We start from the raw sequence: 21,844 nt of genomic DNA, 5'->3' as shown, positions 1-21,844 counted from the left end.
ATGGGGCAGCCCCCGAGGAGATGCTGGGGGATCCCCCCCCACCCGCCCGGTTTCCCTCCGAGGCGCTGGTTCCGCGTGGGAGGGGTGGGAGGGGGTGTACAGGGAGTGGCCCCCGCGCTAAATCCGCGCTGGAAGTGTCTGGGGTGCCGTGGACATTCTCGGGGTTCCCCCTCTTCTCAAGGCTTAGCTTGTTCACTTTAACATTTTCAGCTTTCAGTCTCTTTATTACTTATGAAACAGAACGTATCCCGATTGGAGAAAAAAGAATCCACCCAAACTCCTTTTTTTAAACTCGTTTGCCGTCTCCAGGACACGCGGGTTCATGGCGTGGTGGGTGGAAGCGGGCTTCTTGCTTAGGAAATGAAAAAATGGGAAGGAGCCGTGTGGATTTTCTCTGTTGTTAATTGTGAAACGCCTTTCCACGGGCTCTTTGTTTTGCCGACAGCGTTGTCCCCCTGCTTAGACAAAGGCAGGGTTCCTAATGCACCTTTATTGATGTTTCGTTTAAAGAAAAAGAAAGAAAAGAACACAACCTTTTTCGTATTCGATACTTCAATATAATGATCCCCTTTGAATGCCTTGAGCAACCGAAATGCACTAAGTAAGAGAAATGCACTAGCACTGATAATTGCACAGGGACAAACAGAGCTGCTGGAGTACATCCCAAAGTAATTTCCAGACAGATTTGTTTGATTTGTTAGTTATTTCTGTTGGAAAATCTTGTAAGATGGTCGTGATGGCACCTGACCGTAAGAGAGCCCTTTCTCAGCTAGAATAGCTTGATGTTTGAAAGTGTCTGGTAGCACGTGCCTGACATCAAGCTAGAAGCAGGCCACTTCTGACGTGCGCTGGTGCTTGAGAATTCACTTGGCGACCATTTACGTAAGTTGGTCCCTGCCCATCTTCTTGGTCCCTTTCTCTAAATAAAAATAATAAATTAAAAAATGGGACAGAGCAGTGCACCTACCCAAATGTGGGGTATGGCTGGATGCTCTGAGAGGTGCAGCAGTTCCTCACATGGTGTCCACAAGTCCTGCCGCAGGATATTGCTGCCTTCCTTCCCTGAAAAGTCAGTGAGAAAAGAGGCATCGGATCATCTTGGATGCTGCCAAGGGAGCTCCCTAAAGGTTACCCCTGCTTCTCTCAGCCATGAGTGTGTCGGTGTGGTTTCAGGGGTAGATGTGGGCTGAAGAACTGCATTCTGATGTTGTCTACGCACGGTTTAAAATGAAGTTGGTAAAGGTGCTGTTTGGGTGGCCACCAGCACGTTGGGCAGAGAAACTCTCTTCCCACCCTTCTTGGTCACAGGGAGCGATGGTGGCCTTTTCTGACAAGTCGGGGTGTAACGTTGGGATAGTGAGGCAGAAATATTAAATGTGCTGTGAGGAAAGAAAGAGAAAGTCCTTCCTGTTTACAGGAAATGTTTCACTGTCATGGTGTGGAATATTTTTTTTCTGCATGCTGAGATGCCAGCAGCTGGGCAAATAATAAACTAGGTTTGGAAATAAGGAATATCAGTTGCCTTTATCTAATATGCATATAGAATGTGAATATTGCACGTAGTAACAGTAAAAATAATCATGGTTTGATGAATAAATAGGAATATTGTATTTTTACGTGTAGGGAAGAGCAAAGCTAGGTGAGGGTTTAGCAGTACATACACTTGCTGCAAACTTTGACAGAAAGCCCCAAATCCTCTTTTTTTGAGAGAAGCACGGGCACAAAGCTTGATTGGAAAGGATTAGGTCATGAAGCCTGGTGGCGTGCTGTTGCTTTTTTGCTTTCATGTGTGTGTCCAGATTTCTCTCAAAATAATCAGGTCCCTCTGCCCTTATGTTCTTATGGAGGGGCCTCTTGCTGAACCTGGCCATTCCAGCGGGCAGGAATGCTGTTTCCAGGCTGGAATCCCTCGTGGAGGCCTCGAGTTGCTGCTGTGTTTGCCGAGGGTGTTTGCACTGGTAAGGTATCTGCCTCTGCCTGTGCTCTCCTGTTCCATGTTCTCTTCTGAAGTGGAACTGTGCACGCCACCTTGGTGTTACATGCCGTGCAAAAGAAATGGGTCAAAATCTGCTTTTACGATGGTGTAAACTCTTGCTTCTCTCAGCTGGTGTAAAGTAAAGCCTGCGTGAGTGCAAATCCTTTGAGCTTTTTTTTTTTTTTTTTTTTTGGGAGGGTCTGGGGTTGGTAACCTGGGTGTGATTTGGTTTTTTTTCCCCCACTTTCTCCAAAACAAACTCAGTTTGTGTAAGATCGTACCTAGTAAGATAATGCTAAAAGAATACCTTCCTGGCAAGCAGGATGTAAATAATAATAATGTACACAACCTTTAAGATTTTTTTAAAAAAAGACAGTACTCTGTAGGAAATAAATCTATTTATTTAATGCCAAACACTCTGGCTTTTATTTTCTATTGAAGCTTATTATTATGTTAGCAAGGACACGCTTAATGAAATTACTGACAGGTACAGTTTTAAAAGAATAGAAGGATCTGCTACTAAATGCTATACATAGCCCTTGGAATTCACTGTTGCAATAGGCTATAGAATTACCTGCTTCAGTGATTAGATTTAAAAGCTGAGCTAGATGATAGTGTGATTAACATCCTTTGTAGGTTTGCATGCAGAGATGAGAATAATTACCCTTACTTCAGTCTTCGAAGCGCTGCAGAACCTGGGTAGTTTCTTCCACGTCTCCTGTATCACGTTGCTGGTGTTCACAAGTGGTACGTGAAGGAATCAAGAGACTTAGCTGCTCCTGAAGGTGTAGGTGTCCATGGGTGTAGGTTGCTGCTGTCCCCACAAGTTCACAATTTTTTTCCTAACTGGTGATAGTTATTAGTCAGGCGCCCAATTTGTCCTGTATTTTCAACACTGCAAGAGTTGGGGACCTCAAATCTCCTTCCCTAACCCACTTTCTAAAATAGGTTAGCCTTCGTCATATTACTACAGTCTAAATCTCATCAACGCCTCTAAATTAAACCACGAAGTAAGAACAGAAAGATGGAACACGTGCGAGTGTGCAGTAATAAAAGTCAAAAGTCCTGGGTTACAGTAGGGGGTGAGGTGGTGGCAGCAGGAGACACAACACCTGCTCCATCCATTGGGGACTTTGAAGCCAAGCTGCTGCTCCTGAGAGCTGTGGCACTGTGTCTCTCTTCTGTATGGAAAATTGTCTGTCTGGGCTGTAATGGGTTTTAGGCTCTTGTAATCTGTAAGTTGAAGGCAATGGCAAAATTCCCAGTTGCTTCAGTGAGGCCAGGATCTCCACCGGTCTCCTCACGCCGGTTGAGGATACGTAGGATCCGAAGTGCTGCCCAACAGCTAAGCTGAAACCAACACTTCTACTAGAAAATGTCTAAATGCGGAGTTAATACGTGATACATCTATTAGCAAGGAGATAAATTAGCTTAGACAATGACCTTTTCATTAACCTGAGTCTGTAATCCTTCGGGATGTTTCGTTATTATTTTGAATAGTGTTTTGTCACTGTAAGTGGAGTATTTTATCTTCTACTAGATGGGTTCAGCTATTACAACAGGGTTTTGGTGTTGCCCGCTGCGAATTATGTTGAAGAGGTGTGGGTGTCTTAGCTAAGTTCAAGTCCTGAACTTTTTGAATAAGTTTCCGTTCTCACTACTATTTCTCCAGCACGGAAAGAATGAGCAGAAACAAAACTAGAGGAAAATATCAACAGTCTTGTGGCATCCCTCCATGTAAATGTTCCATTGTTCACTGGACTGTCAGATGGATGCGTGCCCTGTTGCCTGGAACCGTAGTGTCTCAGTCAGAAGTCAGAAGAGGCCAAGAATGTTTTAAAGTCTATGGTACATGTGGAAACTGTGGTGCCTAAGGCTAGAGACCTACTTCTCATTTATTCCACGCTGAGATAATCTGAAAATTGTAGGTTTCTCCTGCTTGCAATTGTTGGGATTTGTCTCCGGACTGAAAATCGTAATACCTGACAGGGAGGGCTTAATTCCAAATTTGTTCTGGTTCTACAAATGATTTAACTCTGCTCCAGACACTTATAGCTACACGGTAATACGTGATAATAACTTTCTAGAAAGCACTAGTGGGTTTTCTGAGGCTTTTTTTTGTTTGAAGAAAAAAATAAAACCCCTTCTGACATAACAGCGCCTGTAAAAGGATAGGATAGCATGCTCTGCTTGAAGACTGGGAAGATCCCTTTTTTCTTAAAGAAAAAAGTGTTCTTGGGATAGAAGCAAATAGAAATTTCTTCTCCTTAAAAGGCAAAATTAAAATTAACAGCTGTTGCTTTTCAGCAAGCCAGTGCCACGCTGAGCGTAGGGTGGACTGCAGACCTTTGGCTGGGTGAAGCTAACTGTTCTTAGCAGGGGAACACTGACAAAGAACATCCTGGGGAAATTAAGTGTTGCAGGTATGAAAGAAAAAATGGATTAGAAATTGCTTTTAATCTAGTCCCTGTGTAAAGTTGCAGCATGGCTGGGATCAAGTGACAGGGGCAGTAGCCTCTGGAAGAATGCAGCCTAAAATGGGATGGGGGGAAGGCAGCAGATCTTAGCATGGGGGGCAGGAAGGGTTCCTCTCCCTCCCACCCTCCCGGGCTGGGTTCTGGTGTGGGACACTCTCATCCAGTGGGGAGATCTGCTCCTGAAATGATGGGACTCAAAGGCAGTTTATGGTGGGAAGCCTCTGCTACTCCTGAAGCCTCCTCTGCTCTGCACAGGGACGAGTTCGGTGGCTGGAAAAGCCTTTTCAGCTCCTTAACTCAAAACTGCTCCTGGTGTTTCAGAGTTTTGTTCCAGCAACTGTTGATGAGCTGGAGTCGCTGCAAGAGCTGACTAAAGGGAATAGGGCGCAGTTGCTTTTCTGATGTTGTTGCTTGTTTCTATAGAAACATCTTGTTACCATGTTTTATAAATGGTTTCTAGGTTCTTGCTATGAAATGAAACTTAATCTTTGTTTTGCAATTTATTTATTTTTTTTTTACTTTAAACTCCCTCTATGTAATTTTTATTGGTAGTGGTTGTACTTTTGGTATTAAGAATTTTTGTAGTCTTCTTGCATTTGCTTTCCCCCTCTGCTCAGAGGCACAAGTTAAACTTAGTTTTTCTCTGTCTTGTTTTTCATTTGGAAGTGAGGTATGATAATTTTTTCTCCTTTCCTAATCTATTAATCTTTCCATATTTAAATATCAGATTTAAATTAGCCTGGGGAAATGAACCTGTGGTTGTTTTTTTATTTCACCAGACAGTTGAAATTAATTTTGTTGTCTTCATACTCTATTGGCTGAGTATCAAGATCTTTTTACTGCTTAAATTTACAAGGTCAAATGCTAATTGTTAGTTTCGCAAGGGTTGCGAAGGGATATCATCCTCCTCCTGCTACAGTAAAAGAGAAAGAAGATCAGAGACACCTCCGGTACAATTGTTTGCCCCTCTTAGGCAAATTTCACTTTCTTTTAATGAAACATAAGAAATCTTTTTTAAGTATGAGAAAGCAGGGTGAAACCCTGGTCATGTGCCAGGCGTTACTAGTAAGGAAACCACCTACTTTGCATAGGTGGAGGAGCAGGAGGCAGAAAAGCTGCGCCCGGCCAAACCCTTGCTTCTCGGGGTTCCTGCTGGTGCCCTGCGGCGGGGCAAGGCTCTGGTTCCCAGGAAGGGGAGGCCACCACCTGGGAACTTGCCCTTGGCTGTGACTCTCCAAAGCCTCTCCGTGGCTGTATGCTGGGCGGTCAGATGGCTGAGTACCAGCAAGACTGGGTAACTCGTTCCTCTGGGGCTTACCTTGCTGGCCTCCTAACTATTGAATATCTGTAGCTGTGTGTTGGCTGGTGCGTGTCCCCGCCTGCACCCAGCAGAAGTTGGTCTCTTATTTTGGAGGGGAGGGAACTTGTGGTTTCTTCTGTCCTGGTCTTTCTCATCTGCTCGCTTTTTTCTCATGTTTTTCTGTAAGATTGAGCTTGAAGTGTTTTCAGTTTTAGTTTGCATCCTCTAAAACCAGATAACTTTGTGAGGCACTCGTTAATGTTCCAACTTAGAAAATACAGAAGTTTTTTTCAGTAAGTAATCGTGTTCCTAACGTCACATCTGGGTGGCTTTTTTGACATTTAAGTGTCTATGGGCTTCAGCTATCGGATACACCACCTGTTCCCTGAAGCAAAAATAACCCTGACTGGAGTAAAATAGATAGTGAGCAGTTAAATATTGCTAAGTAAACTTTTTACTTGAAAGAGGAAAATGTGGGGGTGGGTATGTAAATGTGATATCCCTGCATTTCTTTATTACACTTTTTTTTTAACATTTCATTTAGATGTCATTAAACACATGTTTGCTACTAAACTCAAGAAGTATGTTTCCTATCTAATGTGGAAATAATTCTCTTTTTATTTCTTTTATAACTGTAAATGTGACCAACTCTGATCCGAGGTATGTTACAATTTGGAGACACTGCAGCTTTTCTGTGTTGGAGATGAACTTGGTGGATGACTGTTTCCTACTCCCCTTTCTCTTTGCCTTCTTTGCCTAGCAGCATTTTTTTGACTCTAAAATCACAAGCTTTTACATGAAGAGCAGTTATCTTCCCAATCCATTGGACTTCTCTCCTTCGTTGCTGGAGTTGACATTTGTGTAATGCCCTTCTGGGAAGTTGGTGCAAGAAAAGAGAAACTGTTAGACTTGTAGTCAGCCTGGAGCTGGTTTCAAGTTGAGTGTGGGGTGGGAATTTTTCAAGTTCTCTGAAAAACAGGAGACTCGTGGGGTTTCTTCAATTTATTAATCATGAAAAACAGGAAGAGAGACGTTAATTGGCTTGTTTTGAAGAATCTTGTACCTTCAGAGTAGTTGAATGGAATTTTATCCGGAATCTTTAGGTGGAGCAAGTTCCTTATGTTCATCCACTCCCTCCTCCCACAGAATTAAGGCTGTTGAACTTCATCCAATTATCTCACTCAAGTCAGTTACTTAGGATTTCTTTTCCACACAAAAAAAAAATCCAAAACTAAACCAACCATCTCTTGAGATCTTCAAGACCCACCCTGAGTAATGTGCTATAGGCAGTCCTGCTTTGGCAGGGGAGGTGGACTAGATGATCACTAGAAGGTCCCTTCCAACTCCAACGATTCCGTGATCTCAAGATCCTTAGGGCATGTGTGGAAAACTCAGGACCATGCTGCTGCTTCAGGAGATGAAACTCCTGGAAGGCAGAACTGTAACTACGCTTGTTCTCCTCGCAGCTGGTGGAGTTACAGGACTGAGAAATGTTGTGGTCGCTTTAGAGCCATTCAGTTTGTGGTCCTCCCAGACAATTCATCAGCCAACTGCTGCCTCTTCTGGTGGCCCTGGAGCACCTTGCCCATCACGCTAGCTTTGCGGCAGGGGGATGTGTGATGGAGCAGGGCTGTCTTTCTTCCAGGAGGCTGTCAGGAGGCACCGGCTGTAGCTGCCAGAGCAGCTTGGGTCGCTCCTTTCAGACCACTTTCTTCTTTGCAGGGATGAGGCCTGGGAGGCCCAAGTTCTTCTGGTGAGGGCAGCAACCCTGAGCACGCAGAGGTTCACCCGCACACAGATGTTGCAGTAGTTTGTTGTGTGTCATCTGCACGTGGCCAGCAAATCTGCCATGTCTGGCAAGTCTGGGGTGTCCTGAGCCTGGGCACCGGGCTCCTTCGCTTGCCAAGGAGATGTGCTACAGCAGCAGCAATGCCATGCACCTAAGGAGAAGCTGTGGGGACTTCCAGGCAGAGCTTGTTGGCAACGTTGTGTAAGGACATCTAGCCTTTGTGTAAGGGCATCATTGGTAATGTCCTTGAGTGAGCTAGCATTGCTGATAGCAGAAAAAAAGAAATGCTAAATCTGTGCTTCCATGCTATCTTTGGTTAGCCACAAGAACTTAACTTCACAAGCACGTTGGGTATATTCATGTCCCCTTCAGATCCGTCTGTGTTCTGCATCCTCCGAGGGCTTGACAAAGTCATTTGATGTGATCTGTAAATGGGCAGGGGCAGGAACTGTGTGCTTGCAGGAATTTGAGGGGAAAAGACCTTGGACTGCCTCCATGATGCTTAGAAGGTGCAGATGGGGATTAACCATTGAATGATGGTAGAAAATCCCTTCTCTCCTAGCGAGTACCATATGAATCGTTGCGAAAATGGTTTCTTTGGGAGGAGCATGTTTTGATGAGGTCTTGTGTCACTCTGCAGGGCCAAAACACCCTTGATGGGAAGGGGATAAGCAAGAAGTAGCTTCTGATTGTGACTTACCAAGTGCTTTCCAGAATTTAGGCAGCAGTGAATTTGAGTCAATGTGGTGGAAGTTTGCCATAAGCAAGGGTAGTTAGTGGTCAAAACACATAATTTTGTATGTTATGTTGATGATGAACAAAACTGGTGAAGCCACAGCCGGATGTTCGTTGGGTTCAGTAGGCAAAGTTGACTTTACCTTCCTTGTTGTTTTAAAGCTAGTCCAGGAAAACTTCAAATTGCATGGGAGATTTTTTTTTTCAGAAGCACTTCAGGGATGTTGGAGAACCAGCTGTGCTAGAAATGGACAGAACTTGCACTTAGTATCTCCCCTGCGACCTCCCCAGAGACTTTAATTTTGAAAAAAGGTCCTTTTATGGCATCTTGCATCTGAGAGAACAGGTCATGGTTCCACTTAAGGCATCCCAGCCCCTAAGCCATAACAGCTGGGTAAATTTGGTTACGAAGTTTCCATAGTAAAGGTTTTCAGAGTTTGGATCTTCAGGTTCTGACTTTGTGCCAGCGAACAGCGGCAGACAGCAGACAACAGCTTTGCTGGTGAAAATACGGCCTGTTGAATAGGGAAGGAGACTTTACAACACCAAACATCTGAAAAGACAAGAGAAAATAGGCTGCTTGACGGGAACCTTCGGGTAGGCTTGTGAAGAACATTGTGCGTATGTGCTGAGCAACGGGACAGATCAGGCACTCTAATTTTTAATAATTTAAAGTAAAAAATAGAAACCAAATATGAAATGAAGCGTGGAATACTGTGTCCAGTTCTGGGGCTGTCCAGCACAAGAAGGACTCCTGTTGGAGTGGATCCAGAGGAGGGCCACGAAGATGATCAAAGGGCTGGAGCACCTCTCCTATGAGGCCAGGCTGAGAGAGATGGGGTTGTCCAGCCTGGAGAAGAGAAGGCTCCGTGGTGACCTTGTAGCAGCCTTCCAGTACCTAAAGGGGGCCTACAGGAGGGATGAGTATCAGGGAGTGTAGGGATAGGACGAGGGGTAATGGTTTTAAATAAAAACAGGTTAGATTTAGACTAGACATAAGGAAGAATTTATTTATTTTTTTTTATGTTGAGGGTGGTGAAACACTTGAACAGGTTGCGCAGAGAGGTGGGAGATGCCCCCAAGTCAAGAGCATCTCCCAAACGTTCCAAGGTCAAGTTGAACCAGACTTTGAACAACCTGCTCTAGTTGAAGATGTGCCTGCTCGTTGCAGGGGAGGTTGGACTGGATGACGTTAGAAGGTCCCTTCCAACCCAAACTACTCTATGGTTCTATTAAATATATTTTAAATGAAAAAGTAATTGCTACACTATATGAAAGCATTTAAGGAATATAAAATGAAAAGGAGGCAGTGAAGTCATACACAGTGGTTGTATATTTGTACAAAGGAATCTGTGAGTGTAATTTGCTTTAAGGACGTTGATAATCCCAGTATGTCTGAAATAAAATCACATAGATGTAAAATTCATTTAAATTACAGTAAGGAGTAATTCACTACAGCAATTTGATAAGAAACATTAGATTAGGGGCTGCGGGGAGCACTTGTTTCCTCTGAACTTCTTCATTGCTCCTGTCTTTCAACGCGTGAGGGAAGGCAGACTAATTACTGCAGATGAAGTAGGTGTCTCTTAATGTTCCCTCCTGCATTGTGGCAGATGAGGTCTGGGGGTGCCCCCTGCACAGCACGTGGTAGCAGTGAGAAGAGCTGCTGTAAAGGCCTTGAAATCATGTTTTCTCTGGGGTTGGTTCAGGTAGAGGGCCACAAAGATGATGAGGGGCCTGGAGCATCTCTCTTTATGAGGAACCTTCCAACCCCCGGTGATTTTTTTTTGAAAGACGTTCCCTCCACTCCCTCTTGATACATCAAAAAACTCTTCAAAGTGATGAAGCCGAGGTTCGGTGGTTGGTTTTTAAAACTAGCAACTTTAAAACGGAAACTTGTTTTGCTTTTACACACAGAAGCTCTGTTTCATTTGGGGCTGGGAGGGGTGGGAGGGAACTCAGAGTCGGTACACTTTCTCTTTCCCCATTTTTCTGTGACGGCAGTTTCTGTCTCGTTTCGGGCTGATTCGGCAAGATTTAGTATGAAAATAGTGCTGTGGAAATTAAGAGTCAGCTGGGAACCGTGTGCTTGCTGAAGAGAGCCAATTTCTAAAAACGTTTGGAAAAGTACTTGGGGGGTGAGGGGGGGAAGTACTATTTGGCTCTAAGGGTACTGTTTGAGAGCTGCTGGCACACGCGTGGGACTGAATACCGTTTTACTGTCACCCTGAAAATTAGTGAGAGAACATCTACCTGCTGGTGTTTCCCCTGCTGGTTCTATTTCAGCTACACCTCTGAAGAACCAGATTTGTCCAGCATGTGAAATATTATGCAGTAGTAAAGAAAAATATGCCATCTGTGTTTTACAGCTGATCATCTGTTTTCAACTTCACTTTTTTTTTTTTGCTGAGTTGCCTGAAGCAAGACGTACTCAGCCTGAATTAAATTGACGCAGGCTTTGAAAATTTGAGAATCTCCATAATCATTGTCAAAGGTTTTGTAAGCTCTCGAAAATATTTGGGGAAAAAAAGACTTGACGCTTGTTTTGTAATTAAACACGTACTCGTCAGTCTCTGTGCCAAGAAGCTTGCTTTGCGTTAATTGCTTTAGGGATTCATGAATCTACCCTTGTTTGAGAAGGAGAGGGTGAGGTGAAGTTTTGCTTAAAAAAAAATGAAATAAAAATTAAAAAAGACGTGAACAGCCTACGCAAGGGGAAATTTATTCTGTAGCCTGCTGTGCAACTTCTTGCTTTAGTTTATGAAAGTGGAATGGGGCTGCTAGGAAAATCCCATGTCTCGTAGCTGCCTCATACCAGGAGAGAGGTCAGTGTGAGCATCGTGCTTCGCTGGGCTGGTGAGATGGAAATTTGCCTGCTGGTGGCCTCCTTGCAAGTGCTGCGTTCCCCTCGCCCTGTGCGAAGGCTTCCAGCGCCTTGCTGAGTATCACTAATTAATCTAGAGGTAAAAGAAGTGATTCCTTTGTTTCCCTGGTTCCTGGGTGTGCCAGCCACTGGCTCAAAGCCTAAGCCACTTTGTGGGGAAAATGTAGTGATTTCTCCTGCAGGTGCTGACTGTTTCTCTCAGAAGGGTTCTCTCATCCCCTCCACCATCAGCCCGTGCTCCCGGTGATCTCTGCGTGCAGGAAGCAAATAAATATGTTTTTCCCTTCCCAGCACACTCTTTCCCTTTTCCCTAATTGTTGTGATCAATATACCACTTAGGCTAATGGTGTGTTTCTCTCCCTGTGCTCTTCAGGAATAGGGGGGGGTGAAAGCTCCTGTAATAAGGCTGTTTTCCCAGGATGGCAAGCACCCTGCCCTGCCCAGTCTACAGGAGCTCACAAGGGGCTGGTATTAAAGAGGAGTCAACATTTATTTGCATTAAATAAAGCACAGTTCAAGCCAAAATGCTGAAAACTGGGGTTTCTGTCTCCAGTGATGGGGAGAAAACAATCTGTGCCAGAGAAGCGGGCTGGAAGCAGAGGCGGAGGAGGTGGCTTTCCATACGTAACCTCCAATGCTGTGCTTCTCCATGTTCAGGCTCTTCTGTAGAACTGCTGAAAGTTTGAATACAATACTCATTACTCTTCAGGCTTCCTGCACCGCTCCCTTACTGGGATTCAGTACTGAAGCTTAAACCAGAACTGTTCTGAATAAGCATATAAAAAAAGTACCCACGTCTGAGGAAGACTGTTGGGGGTTTTTTCAGTAGCAGCTGGGTGCTTTACCCAACCTTCATTCACTCAGAAGCTTCTGCATCGTGGCCTAAAGTCTGGCCTAGGAAAAAAGAAAGCTTCCTTTGGTCTTTCTTGGATGGTTTTCTGTTGGAATGGGAATTCACTTTATTGCCTGCTATCTAGTGGAGAGTCTAGCCCTGCTGTGGGAGGTAATTTCTGTTTCTCCACTGAGATCATGCTATGTAATCAGGTGCAGAGAAGAGCTTTCATCCTTGAAGACAGAACTAAAGCTACATGTTTGCTTTGAATCCAGGGGTAGACTAATTGCACGTGGAGTTTGCAGGCAATTTGTTGGAGCTATTGATCAGTTGACTGAAATATTGATGAGTGCGTGTTTTCATTGCTGCCTAATGGAAAGATGAGAAAAGCCACGTTCATCTTGCAGCCACATTCAGCCTGTCATACCCAAACGCAAGGCAATAAGGCTTTTTGCAAAGAATCTCTGGACGCTGGGGAATGAGGGATGGGATTTCAAGCTCTAATCTCATTACAATTTATGTGCTGAAAGAGTTGCATGGTTTTTGCAGTGATATTCAAACATGGCATCTTCATCTAAAGCTGTGCTTCTGCCTATCCTATTCATTTGCCCCATCATTTTTCTTTTTGGGAGAAGTGCAGAACTTGTTTCCCCTCCCCTTTGCTTCTTTGTACCCCCACTTTGCATCTGTGAGGTCCTTGGGTCTGCCTTCCTTTGCCTGACTTACACAGTTTTCTACACCAACATCAGGATGGGTGTTTGCCTCCTTCCTGGTCCAATCCAGTGCTTCTCTTTCAGGGGTGATAGTAGCCCTGCAGTTCCCTGTGCTTTGGGGTGAAATGCTTTGTAGTTCCTGCTTAATAGTGTTTGTGTCATTCTTGTAGTTCTGAAGATGTCCTGCAAATAATTTGTAACAAATCTACTTCAGTCAAATCCTCTCCCTGAAATTACAGGCATGGAATTCCATTTTGGTTGGCCTGACACCCATGTTGCCCAGATGGGTGAGATGTATGACCTACAGAGAGACCTTCACTCCTCTAGAGTGGCATGTGGAGGGGATACAGGCTGTCCTATGCTTGTAATATCTCTTCAGATGTCCCAAGTTTGGACAAGCGAGTGTCATCCTTAACACTGTACCAAAGTCACAAGCTACATAACATTGTTAATTTCTTGATTTAAGGAGTCGCTTCATTGCATGTATATCTTATTTTTATGCATTCAGTTAGAAACAGCTGTGACTTGTTCAGGATCACGGTAATAAGAAACTTTCTTTCCTAATTTTGTCTTCTGTCCACAGGTCCAGCAAGAGCAAAGTAACCACACCGCAGAACCTGTAATAGATGACTATAAAAAGATGGGGACTCTCTTCGGCGAACTAAACAAAAGCCTTATCAGAATAGGCTTCACAAGGATGTACTTTGGGGAACGGATAGTAGAACCTGTAATAATTATATTCTTCTGGGTTATGCTCTGGTTTCTTGGCCTGCAAGCTCTCGGACTGGTTGCTGTTCTGTGCCTTGTCATTATTTATGTACAACAGTAAAATTTTATAGATGCTGCTTGGATCGTGTATTTCAACACTGTCACTACGTCAGTGGATTTGTGTGTTGAAGTAAATGGGTGGCATAGCAAAAACTGCAACTTCGAATTGCATTTCGCTGAACTTCCAATGTTTAGGGTGAGGGGGACTAAAATGATGCATTTTAAGCAAAATCAGCAGTGCCCTGCTACATCTTTGAAAGGCAGAAAAGGAGATGTTTGTAATATAATGGTGTCCAATGTACTGTTTTCTACACTCTTGGGGCGTTTGTCCAAGGATTGGCTCTTTGTTCCCACCCACCCGACACCTCCCCAGTGTTCTTGCTTTGTATGGTGAAAATGTCCTGCCTGTTTTTAAGAGGACAATGATTTGAGTGTCCTGTTTCACTGCTGAGGAGGGGCTCGTCTGCTGTTTGTTCCCTGAATCTGTGTAATTTGCTAGGTTTTCTTGCTGAAAAGCGAAATCTGCGCAAAGGAGGTGTGCTAAAAAACCTACAATGACAACTGTTTGTGAGGTGAAAAACAACTTCCCGACGCAAAAGCATCTTTGGGTAGTACAGTTTGCAGCAAGCTTTTCCCCAGGAAACAAGCTGTGCCAGCAGAATGCTTTTATACTGATACTCGTGGCTTCACACAAGGCTTCAGCTGTTGTTTAGGAGGAATTGCTGTCCTGTGTTGGCCAAATGGTCTAATGTTGCTCTGCCTTGGTTTTGGAAATTTACTCGGCTCCTGCTGCTATTATTCTTTCTTTCTTTTTATTAATATACTTGCTCTTTCCCCCAGCCCTCCTCCTGAAGATAAATATTTGGATAATTCATGGACTTGGTAGGTAGTAACAGCTGCAGTGTTGGAGAGCTGCCATTCCAGAATATTGTCTGCTTCCTCTGGGAAGTGTCTGAACAACCTGAGAGATGTCAGATGAGATCTCTTCCCGAAATTTGCTGCAGTGGGGACCCAGCTCGAGCTGGAAGCTTTGTGTACATAAGCAAATCAGACCTGTTTTCCTCATGCAAGGCAGGAATGTAGTTGAAATCAGGTGGTCATTTTACTTAGGAGGCTTAACCGATTCCTTTCTGCAGCGGGCAACAAAAATGTGTATCAATAGGTGCATATTGTGGGCGACACAAATCAGAGAATGGAATATATACGTGTAAGAGTAGGTGCAAAATTCAGTCTGGCTTCCAGAGAGACAGAGCAGGGATGTATTGAATATTTCCAAGTTGAAGGTGCTCGTTTAAAGAAAAGCAGTAAAATGAGGCGGAATCTTTACTAAATAGGCTACCGATTTAATATTTGCTGTGCGTTCCTTTTAGTAAGGAACTTAATTCCAAAATTAACTTCATGTATGGTAGAGTGAAATTATACATTAGAGAAATGTAATAGAAGATGTGAAATTTACAGAAAACTCCTTAAGCTTTTGCAGTGACTTTTTTCCTAACCATTTTTATACTAGTAGAGGTAAACAATTTCAACAAATAGTTGAAAATGCTGAATTATCCAGAAACTTTTGAAGGTAAGGGGAGCTTTTCTATGGACCCAGTCCTGCACCTGGACTCTGAAGGCCGAATTTATGCCTGCATGGATCATGTTGGTCACTGGGCTCTTATTTCCTTGGCCTCAATCCTTAGAGACTTCCCTATTAGTGAAATAATTGTTATTTAGGGCAGCAAACATGAAGGCCCAGCTCCTTAAAGTCTTTCTGTGCCTAAATGCCATCTGTAGACTTGTCTCTCTGCTTGTCTAATGAACGTGCAGTTACCTTCTGAGGAGCCAGGTCTCCTCTCCAGATCTTCAGGTGACCTTGACTGTGGATCCGAGAGGCTCTGCTGAACTGGCAGTGGGACTGAAGCCCAGCTGCGTATTTAGCTGGCAACCTGTGCTGATTGGCACCTAGTTAAATAGTTAATGCTGATGGCAGGGAAAGGGTTTACAACAGAAGGTGATCCTGGATACAGGGGTTTGTTACTCACAGCTGGAAGTCCCAAAGCAACCAGCAAGTACAGGCTACGCTCAGAGGCAGGAGCTCTGTACTCACAAGTGCCTAGGGGTAGACTTTGGGTTTGTTTCAGGTCCCTTAGAAAGCAGAACATCTGTTTACACCTTTGCATATTTGTAGAGATATAATGGTGGGTTTATGTGTATTCTTCTCCTGTATAAGGGCTGTACTACAAAAGCATCTTGTCATTAAAAAAAAAAAAAAAAATTAAAAAAAATCCTTCCTTTCTTTCCACAATCAACTGTTCAGAGAATCTCAATCAATTCCTTTTGTCCTGTAGGAAGAAGTGTCCCTGTGATGTCCTTGTTGCAGTAGTTACTCTTGTGTAAAGACTGTGCTGTGAGCTGGCGTGTAGTATTTCCTGAAGGGGTGATTTTGCTCTGTGCTTGAGGAACAGGGAACAATGAACCGAGGGTGTAACTGACAAGTTCAGAAAGGAATTTTTTTTATGTGTGTAACCTTTTATTATGTGCATAACTCTTGACTTTCACTCATGAAGTCATTTCAGTTGTTCTTTTGGTGTTCGTGTTTGTATACACATATCCTAGGGAAAAGTAGCGTTTGGACCAAGATTGTGTTTGGTAAATGTTTTATATGGTTTCTCTTAAGGGTGACTTACTATGCCTTGTCCTTCACAGAAGTTTTTCGTTTTTAAAAATCTGAAGAAATATCTCTCCTAATTAATGGAGAGAAAAATAATGTATTGCATGGAAGATACCCCTCTCCTGTTTGGTTTCATACATTCCATTGTATATAAGAATTTGCACCGAATCGTCTGTCCTAATTTTGTGCGATTGCTATACTATCTCCCTGTCATTTGCAGGAAAGGAAAGAGGAGTTACGGAAGAAAAAGGGGACTGGGATGGAATTGGACATAATGAGGGGAAAATGGAATGCATGAAAATGATGCATACATGTGTGTGAAAAGAAATCTGTTTGTAAACCTGTGCCAAAAGTGAGAGGGGAATGGATGAACAGTCCTTGTGTTATGTTCTTCCATCCAGGTGTAGTTCCAAGGCAGAGGGAGCACCAAGTGTTCAAATGATGTCCCTAGCAAAAAAGCAGAAGGTTGATTTAAAAAAAGAAAAAGAAAACGTCACTTTTGTCGATATAGTGAAAATTGATAGTTATTTATAATGGTATATGTGATGATTATTCTTACAGAACTGAGAGCACCTTTATGCGTCCGTGTGTGGGACTGTATGAAGGAATTATGTCCCTTAAATCCATGTTAAACAACAAATGATGTAATTCCTGTTGGTCAGTGTAACGTATTGAAAGCCTTTTACATAGCTTCCATTTTTTAAACAACGGACTCTTCAGTACTGTTTCACACCCGCCAAATGCAGAAATGCTTGAACTACTGTGTACAGAGAAGATACTCTGCATGTGGGAGAACCTTGAAGAACCCTGTTTGCACTGAAAAATCATCACATTGAAACTGTCGCTATAAAAAAGGAAAAAATCCTATTTCTTACAAACTCTGTATTAAATGAATCCTATAGAAAGCACTTTGTAATTCTTTCTAATAAAAAAGTATTATCCTCAAGGAGAACTGTGAATTCTTTGTGGTGCTTTGTGCAAGGTTACTCGGATTCTTTCAGAATTTCGTGGTAGGCCCAGGTGAAATGGGGCAGCGTTCAGATACCCACTGAAATCAGGTAACTTGCACCTAGTGGAGAAATAACTGCAATGTAGGAGCTGAGTAAACTCCCTCAGGTCTCTACCATTGAGTTTGCAGCAAGTTACGCTGAATAAAAAGAAAAAAAAAAAGAGTAGCACAGCTAGATGTTAACAAATAACGGCAACATTATGGTGTAAAGTAGCTTTTATTTCATAGCATATCTGTTTTGCATCCACGGCAGCCTCTGAAGGAACCAGGTGTGGTCAGGGGTGTGAAAAATTCTTTAAAGTGACAATTGCTGTCCCACAGAAAGATTTGGGAGGTTTTGGGGTTTGTTTCTGTTGTTTTTTTTTTTTTTAAATGCACATAGAACAGCATATGGTTCAAATCCACTTCAAAATGTTCCTTCTCTTTTTTCCTGCAGGTCCGAAGGGTGATCGTTCTGCCAGATCCGACAGACACCTCCATGTGTCTGTGTTGCTCAGGATGCAGAGATAAGCGGTATATGTTTTCTAAAAGTACCATAGTTGAATTTTGGTCCTTCAAACTCCTACTGGTGCTTGTGCACAAAATAAGGAAGGCTCACTGCTTGAATAAATTCAGGCCTTCAGGGTTTATTTCTGATAAAGTGTCGTGGTCAGACCACTTATAGGGTGCCTGCAAGTTCAAGAACAACCTGGCCTAGACTGTGTTTGATTCTTTCCATCTATATTCTAGGTTTTGGAAATCTGTTTCTTAGCCTCTCCCCTTGCCAGAACTGACACCTCACCTCCTTTTTACTTTTCCTCCTTTCACTCCGTTGCCTTCTCTAGGGCTGTCCCCTAGAAGAGTCTCTGTGCTTGGGCTTTTTCATCATTCCATCTTCTTAAAAGCTGCCTAGACAGAAAATCTATTTTCGGTTGGATATTTTGTTTGCTTTGCTGTGTGACTGCTTAACACCAGAGAGGAGGAAATTAGAGAGAGGATTTAAAAAAATACGCCTGTGTTGGCTAGTCATTTCTTTTTTGTGGTGCTGTGATGGTTACCAAATGGTTTGCAGTCGCCAAAGGTCCAAGAGAGTGTTACAAAGGTGTAGAGTGAAGATTGGTAGATTGGCACCAGGATTTTGAGACTAGATGGGTCAAGCAGCACGTGGCTTAGCGTTGTTTTAAGCTTATACAGGCAGGTAAATAACAGACTGCTAACTTCTCTTAACTCAGTTAAGAGAACTCAGCCAAACCCTCAGTTTCTTCTGAGGATGTCTCCAAGTGCATATAATATTCCTTCTGTGCTCACTCTGGAGAAACTGAGCTTTCGTCAGCTCTGTTCTACACAGAGGAACCAAAACACAATGAGAATGGGAAAGGGGAATTGGACTTAACTTGTGGGCAAGCTTGTAGTCTTTTAAACTTTTAGTCTCATACTACCCAGATAATGTTCTTGTGTCTTGTATAGAGTTGTCAGAGGTCTATCAGCCCCAGCTTATATCTATATTATATTATTTATTTTCCAGTTAAACAGCATGTGATATATGCTTATAAATACTTAAAGGGAGGGTGTTAAGAGGATGGGGCTGGTCATTTTTTCAGTGGTGCCCAGGGACAGGACAAGAGGAAATGGGCACAAACTTGAATGTAAGAAGTTCCACCTAAACACGAGGAGGAACTTCTTTCCTGTGAGGGCGGCAGAGCCCTGGAAGAGGCTGCCCAGGGAGGTGGTGGAATCTCCTTCTCTGGAGATGTTCAAAACCCACCCGAACACATTCCTGTGCAAACTGCTCTGGGTGGACCTGCTTTGGCAGGGGGGTTGGACTAGATGGTCTTCAGGGGTCCCTTCCAACCCCATATGATTCTGTGAAACAGCTGAGTTAATATATCCTTTTTTCCCAAAGAATCTATTGTAAATAACTCCCATCCCCATGTGGCAGGAGGGGTGTGACTGGCTAAAGCCCTTCTAATGACAGGAGCTGTTCTTGGTGCAGCCTCAGGTGAAGCGGCTCCTTCCCAGGGAACCTGAGTGCTGGGGAAACATCTTGCCCAGCCCCGGCCATCACTGGAACAGCTGGAGTGCAAGCGGCATGGAAGGGGAAGGATGTTCTACCACAGCCCAAGGATTTGATTGGACAGCATATTTGAGACAGAGCTGTTATGCAGTACCGTGTCTAGGTTTTGTGTTCATTAAATGTAAGTTAATTAAACCCAATTGTTTCTTGGCTTGCCCTGGCACATCGTTCCAGAATGATGTTCTGCTTGCAGCCAATGTTTCTGCTTCTGGAACCTCTCTGTGTCTGTCTAGGCTTATTTTAGTAGTTCGATTTACTGGTAATTGCATTTTAAAGCATGACAAGGGAAAAGGGGCTCATCTTCCACTCCTCGTTTGGATGAGAGTTTAATTAATAGATGTTAAGAGGGAGCCAAATTAGCCCTTGGTAAACTATTGAGGGCTTCCTCGTAGAGGAAGAAGCTGCTGACCAATGTGTGGGTGATGAAGGTACAAAAGACATGGGCTTGCAGAAAGTGACCATTTTTCTGTGCTCATTCGCAAATAAATTCTCTGTTTTCTAATGTAGTGATCTTCCTCAGGCTGGCAGGAACATGCTTCCCAGGTGGAAGAAGTCTGTAGCAAGGAGATGAATTATTAGGTAAGGAAAATCCTTTGGCAACCAAAATCTTGTTCTGCTAATTGTCAGACACTGGGAATTCTCTTCTTGACTTGAACGAGATTTGAGTTCTTAAGTGCTTTGGCTTGTTAATTCCTTATTTTGAACATTTTACCCGGTTCTTTTATTTTTAAATCCTTTTAAATCATTCTTTCCTTCATGTTCTTTGTAAAAGCTGCTAATTCCAGTCCAAAGTTCTTAAGAGCCACTCCTCTGTCAACGGCTGTTACCGGTGGGGTGAAGATGGCCCACGCACACTGGATGGCAGGTCACGGGGAGAGACACCGGTGGGTCTTCGGCCGTGTCACAAAGCCTTAAAGCCGGTCTCCTGCAGTTCCTTTGCTGTCACTTTCTGTGTTGGTGCATCTTGTTAGGTGCTTAGCGAGAGCTGGCATCAGTCGAGTGTTCTTCAGTTCCTTGGGCATCTCAAGGCCCTTGAGCTTGGGACTTTATCTGCTGCTGAACAGGCTCTGCCCATCGCCGGGCAGCCGAGCACCCACGGAATCTCCTTTGCTTCTTGTTAACAGAGTGGAAATATACTCCAGCCTGCTGCGGTCATGTCCTCCTCCTAAAAAGATCAGGAAAAGCGTGATGATACAGTTTTCCTGAGAGAACAGACGTTCCTATGCCTCTAACCTCACTTCAGTAAGTCCCTCTGTGAATCTTCCTGGTGCAGGGAGGAAGAAAGATTTAAGAGTCTATTGCCCATTTTTGATACTTAGTAGATAAGAGAACCAAAGGCATGCAAATGTTTGAATAATTTTTTTTTTTTTCATTTTGATTCCTAGTTTATTCATTCCATCTGTGATTAGAAAGATAAGAAAGTATTTGGCTGAGCTCTGCTAGCAATGGAGATAACGGGGCTCTTAGTGAACAGATTCTTATCCCAAGATCTTCAACAGGTACATACAAATTGCTGTTAACAAGCACTTTTTTTTTTAGCTTTCCTTCACAGTCTCTATTTTTTCTTGCTCTAATGCATTAGTCAAGGTTTCTTTTTAAAAGAGAAACACGTATGTTTTGGGGAGAGTCTGTTCCTTGCCATGCATATACCTGCATGGAGATGGGGCTGCTGGACAATTTAGCGTCCTGGCCCTGCCCTCGGCATGGGTTTTGTCATTGCTGAGACCTGCCTGTCTTGTCAGCGGGGCTTTACCCACTGAGGGGACTTCTGTGCTAGAGAGCAGGTAGGTTTCAAGTATAGTTAAGGCTTGAGATTAATAGAATTCACTTGTGCAGCGGTGGCTGCGCTGCAGTTTCCCAGGAGACTAAGCCATGGGTTGTAAGGACAGTGTTTTGCAAGGAGCTCTATAAAATAAGCTAAAAAGAATTCAGGTCTTCCTTAGTATCTCTGCTCTGCCATTTATGCTCTCTTCTTCCATTGTTACTAAAAAATAAAAACCAATGTATTTTTAAAATCCTCTACTTAAATTTCTACACAGGTAGCACAGACAGATCCTTTTTGACGCTACCCTCCTCCTGAAATTTTTCTGAAGATTTCCTGATTGCCACCTTTATTTTTTTTCCCCTCAAAATCCCCGTGGAATACAGACAGTAGAGGGAAAAAAAAAGTGTAGCTATTCCCAGACAGAAGGCGTTTGTGTGCAGTGCAGTGGCAGCGCCGCCTGCTTTATCCTTCCTAAGTGCTTCAGAGATCTCCTGGGGAAACTCAGAAAGCATTGAACTCAGAATCAGCTCTGCTTCTGTATCATTATGTACGGCGTTTCTTTTTACTTGTTTTGATCAGTAACATTTAAAAGCAAGTTTCTGACTGAGCTTATTTGGGCCTGCTGCTGTGTCCTAAATAACCCCCACTGTAGGAGCCCCTAAAAGAAGAATCTGTCCTGTGTGTCCTCATACTGCTTTCAGGCAAAGTCCCCAGGGCCATATTTGGATCATAATGGAAGGAGCATATTCCACCTCCCAGCACAGCTCTTGGTCCCACACTAACTTCAGGGGTCCCTTTATTCTCCTTTAAGAATCCATCCAGAACCCCCTCTCTGCAAAATCACTGTGGAAATTCAAAGGGGATTTTCAGCCTGCCATAACCCTCCCT

The 21,844-nt window shown here is 43.5% G+C and overlaps 1 protein-coding gene across 1 annotated transcript in view; it reads left to right on the top strand.

Annotated features, from left to right (window-relative positions):
* Nucleotides 1-17,081, top strand: part of LOC106895926 (chromosome unknown open reading frame, human C4orf32) — a 17,685-nt gene extending 604 nt beyond the window's left edge. The window contains exon 2 of the mRNA XM_014955598.1: nt 13,289-17,081. Coding sequence (XP_014811084.1) covers nt 13,289-13,534 — 246 coding nt within the window. The 3' untranslated portion in view covers nt 13,535-17,081. The remainder of the gene's footprint in view (nt 1-13,288) is intronic.
* The last annotated feature ends 4,763 nt before the right edge of the window (nt 17,082-21,844 follow it).

The sequence above is a fragment of the Calidris pugnax genome, unplaced genomic scaffold, assembly GCF_001431845.1.
Source record: "Calidris pugnax isolate Ruff unplaced genomic scaffold, ASM143184v1 scaffold271, whole genome shotgun sequence".
In the NCBI taxonomy this organism is placed as follows: domain Eukaryota; kingdom Metazoa; phylum Chordata; class Aves; order Charadriiformes; family Scolopacidae; genus Calidris; species Calidris pugnax.
Note: the sequence above shows the minus strand (reverse complement) of the source record. Positions and strands in the feature narration are given on the sequence as shown.